General features: G+C 59.5%; 1 protein-coding gene across 1 annotated transcript; it reads right to left on the bottom strand.

Annotated features, from left to right (window-relative positions):
- Nucleotides 1-735: 735 nt before the first annotated feature.
- On the bottom strand, nt 736-2,846 carry LOC130586980 (vitamin K-dependent gamma-carboxylase-like; the record flags this gene model as incomplete). The annotated part of the gene is made up of 5 exons (XM_057387925.1): nt 736-1,039; nt 1,118-1,307; nt 1,947-2,094; nt 2,164-2,294; nt 2,643-2,846. Coding segments are annotated over 5 exons (830 nt in total), but the record flags the coding sequence as incomplete, so codon positions are not given.
- Between the last annotated feature and the right edge of the window lie 409 nt (nt 2,847-3,255).

Genomic DNA, 3,255 nt, shown 5'->3' with positions numbered 1-3,255 from the left:
AGCGCCGGGGGTGCCCTGGGCGTGGCGCTGGTGGCCGGTGTGGTACAGAGAAGCCGGCTTGTTTACTGCCCGCCCGGGCTCCGGCCCCCAGAGTGCCTTGGGGAGGGGCGGGGGGGGCTTTCTCCTGCCCCTGAGGGTTTTTTTTTCTTGATTTTACTATTTTTGGGAGGTTTCATCCGAATGTTTTGATCCACTGAATCCAAAAAACGAGTTCAAAAAGAAAAGAATCTCAATAAAAGCGATGGGTTAGACAGAGCTGCTTGGAGTGTGTGTGGGAAACAGAAGGAGAAACGGGCATGGTGGGGGGCAGCTGAAGGATTTGGGAGAAATTGGGGTACAGGGGAAAGTGGGATATGGGGGAGTAGATGGGGAGAAAGCGTGTGGGGGGAACAGAGTTGGGGGAAGGGGTGCTGGGGGAGCTGAGTGACTGAAGCACAGGGGAAATGGATGGGATACAGGGGGGAAATGGGTATGTGGGGAAATATGGATGGGAGAACTGGAGTACAAAGTGAGAATGATTATTGGGGGAAAATGGGGTTTGAGGAAATACTGAGGAATGGGGAAACTGGTAAGGGGAACTGGGGTATGGAGGGAAATGAGTATGGGGGAAAGTGGGGTGTGAGGGGAAATTGGCAAGGGGGAAGTGGGGTACAGAGGAGCTGGGATGGATGAACCAGGGATGGATGAAGCAGGAAGTGGGGGGAGTGTGGCTGGGGCACAGGGGAGAGGGTACAGGAGGAGCTGGGGATGGAGGGAAATGGGTACACAGCCTGGGAGCACACAGGGCAAGGATGGCCAGTTACTGGGAGAAACTGGGGTACAGGGGGAGACTGACACACGGGAGGATTTTTGGCATAAAAAAACAGCATTTATTTGGGGCTTTCAGAGCTCGGGGCCCCTGTGGGCACCCCCACCAGTCTCGGGCCGAGCCTCCTCCTCCTCCCCACGCCAGCTGGCGAAGGCCACCTCCTGTGCCAGGCGCTCTGGGGACGGGCGGCCCAGTGCCAGGTTCCGCAGTGCGATGAGCGTCATCAGGGCACTGCGGGGACACCGGTGGGCAATGGGGACAACGGGGGACAACGGGGGGACAAGGGGACAGGGGGGCTTTGGGACTGACCTGCGACGGAAGAGGAAGAAYTTCCTGCGGAAGAAGCGGCGGAGGCGCTGGGCCAGGCTGGATTCCCGTTCCCGCCGCTGCTCCCGCTGCTCCCGCCGCAGGAACAGCGACACCACCGGGTCCAGCGGGACCCCCGCGGGTGGGGGCTCCCCCAGGATGGGCCGCAGCTCGGGGGGCAGCGGGGACTGTTCTGTGGGGGTGAATGCGATGGGGATTTGGGGTTCCTGTGATCCCCCAGTCCGGTGATAGGAACTGGGGGTGTTGCCATGATCTCCCCATCCCAATGACAGGGACTGGGAGGCCCTGTCATCCTCCCAYCCTATTGCTCACCAGGGTAGGAGGTGACCAGGATTTGGAGGCCCTGCAGTCCCCCCCACCCCAGAGACAGTGATTGGGGTCCTCCATGATCCACTGAGCCCGGTGCTCACCAGAGGCTCTGGTGACTSAGCTTTTGGGGTCCCCATGTCCCCAGCACTACCCAGGGGATGAGGGGATGGGAATTTTSGAGTCCCTGTGACTCCAGAGTGAGAACTAACAGGGATTTCTGAGGGGCTGTCTCCCCACTTCAGCAAGAAGTGAAGTGCAAAAAATTGGGGGTACCCTGTCATCCCTCCACCCCAGTGAAGATTCCCAGACAGGGAATGGGTGTCTTACCCAAGGAGGTAAGATGCTGGGAATTTTASGRTACCAGAAAGCAAGATGTCACGGGRTTTTAAGATTCCCRGGTGTGAGGTACRGGGRATTCTGGGGTCACGAGGAATGCGGTGCTGGGGATTTTGGAATTCCCAGAGGTGAGGTGCCAGGATTTTGGGGTCCTCCCCGCCCTCACCGGWGCCGTTGCGCACGCGCTCCCGCAGTTCCCGCAGCCGCGTCAGGTTCCGCTCCAGCTCCAGCGCTGTGGTGTTCACGTACAGGTACATGTAGCACGAGGGTTTCGCAGACACCGTGTGCACCTTGTGGTACTGCCCTGCTGGCAGCTGCGGGGACACGGTGGGGTCAGCACCCCCGGGCACCCCCAAACCCCCTGCAGCCCCCCTGAGCCTCACCTGCATCCCTTCACCCTCCTGCAGCGAGTGGTTCTGCTGCTGCTCCACCAGCTCCACCAGCACCTGCCCCTGCAGCACCCGCAGGCTCGTGTTCCCCAGGTCCTCGCTCACAAAGTTCTCCAGGTGCAGGCCTGGAATGCAGCTGGGGCTGTACCCCCACCCCAAACCCCCCTGGCCCATACCCCCTGGCCTGTAACCCCACCCTGAACCCCCAGGACACTCTCATGCTCTGTACCGTACCGCACCCCTCCAAACCCTCTGGCACCTCCCATATCCTCACTGCACTGCAGGGACCCTCCCTGTGCCCCACACCCCACAACCCCCACCCAACCCCAGGATTCCCCCATGCCCCGAACCCAACCCCTGAACCCCCTTCATTCCCTGTACCCACCCCTGACCACTCTCCGTGCCCTGTAACCCCTGGCTCCTCATGGCTCTGTTCCCCACCCCTGGGACCCCCTGACACCCCGGGGCCGCACCGGGGAAGTCGGCGATGAACACGGTGTCCGTGTGTGCGTCCAGCTGCGCCTCCAGCTCCTGCAGCCGCTGGCGCCACGGCGACAGATCCACCAGCAGCGGCAGCAGCCACGGCGTGGGGGTCCACGGSGACCACGGGGCACGGACCAGGTCCACCCGGGGGTCCACGAGTCTGGGGGGACAAGGTGTCAACAGCCCGCAGCACCCTCAAATCCTGTGTGTGCCCCAAAAATCCTGTGTGTACTCCCAAATCCCAAAAATTTTTGGGTACCCCAAAAATCCAGAGTATACCCCCAAAAATCCAGAGTATACCCCCAAAAATCCTGTGTGCACCCCCAAAATCCTGTTTGAACCCCCAAATGCAGAGTGTACCCCCAAAAATCCCATGTGCACCCCAAAAATCCAGTGTATACCCCAAAATCCTGTGTGTATCCCAAAAATCCTTTACCCCAAAAATCCCGTGTGTACACCCAAAAATCCTGTGTGTACCCCAAAAATCCTGTGTCCCCACAAATCCTATGTGTACCCCAAAAATCCTGTATATACCCCAAAAATCCTGTGTGTATCCCCAAAAATCATGTGTACCCAAATCCTGTGTATACCCCCAAATCCTGT

Source organism: Malurus melanocephalus, unplaced genomic scaffold (assembly GCF_030028575.1).
Source record: "Malurus melanocephalus ecotype Western Australia unplaced genomic scaffold, MMel_1.1 scaffold_1439, whole genome shotgun sequence".
NCBI lineage: Eukaryota > Metazoa > Chordata > Aves > Passeriformes > Maluridae > Malurus > Malurus melanocephalus.
The sequence above is the reverse complement of the archived record's forward strand: the minus strand, read 5'-3'. Positions and strand labels throughout refer to the sequence as shown.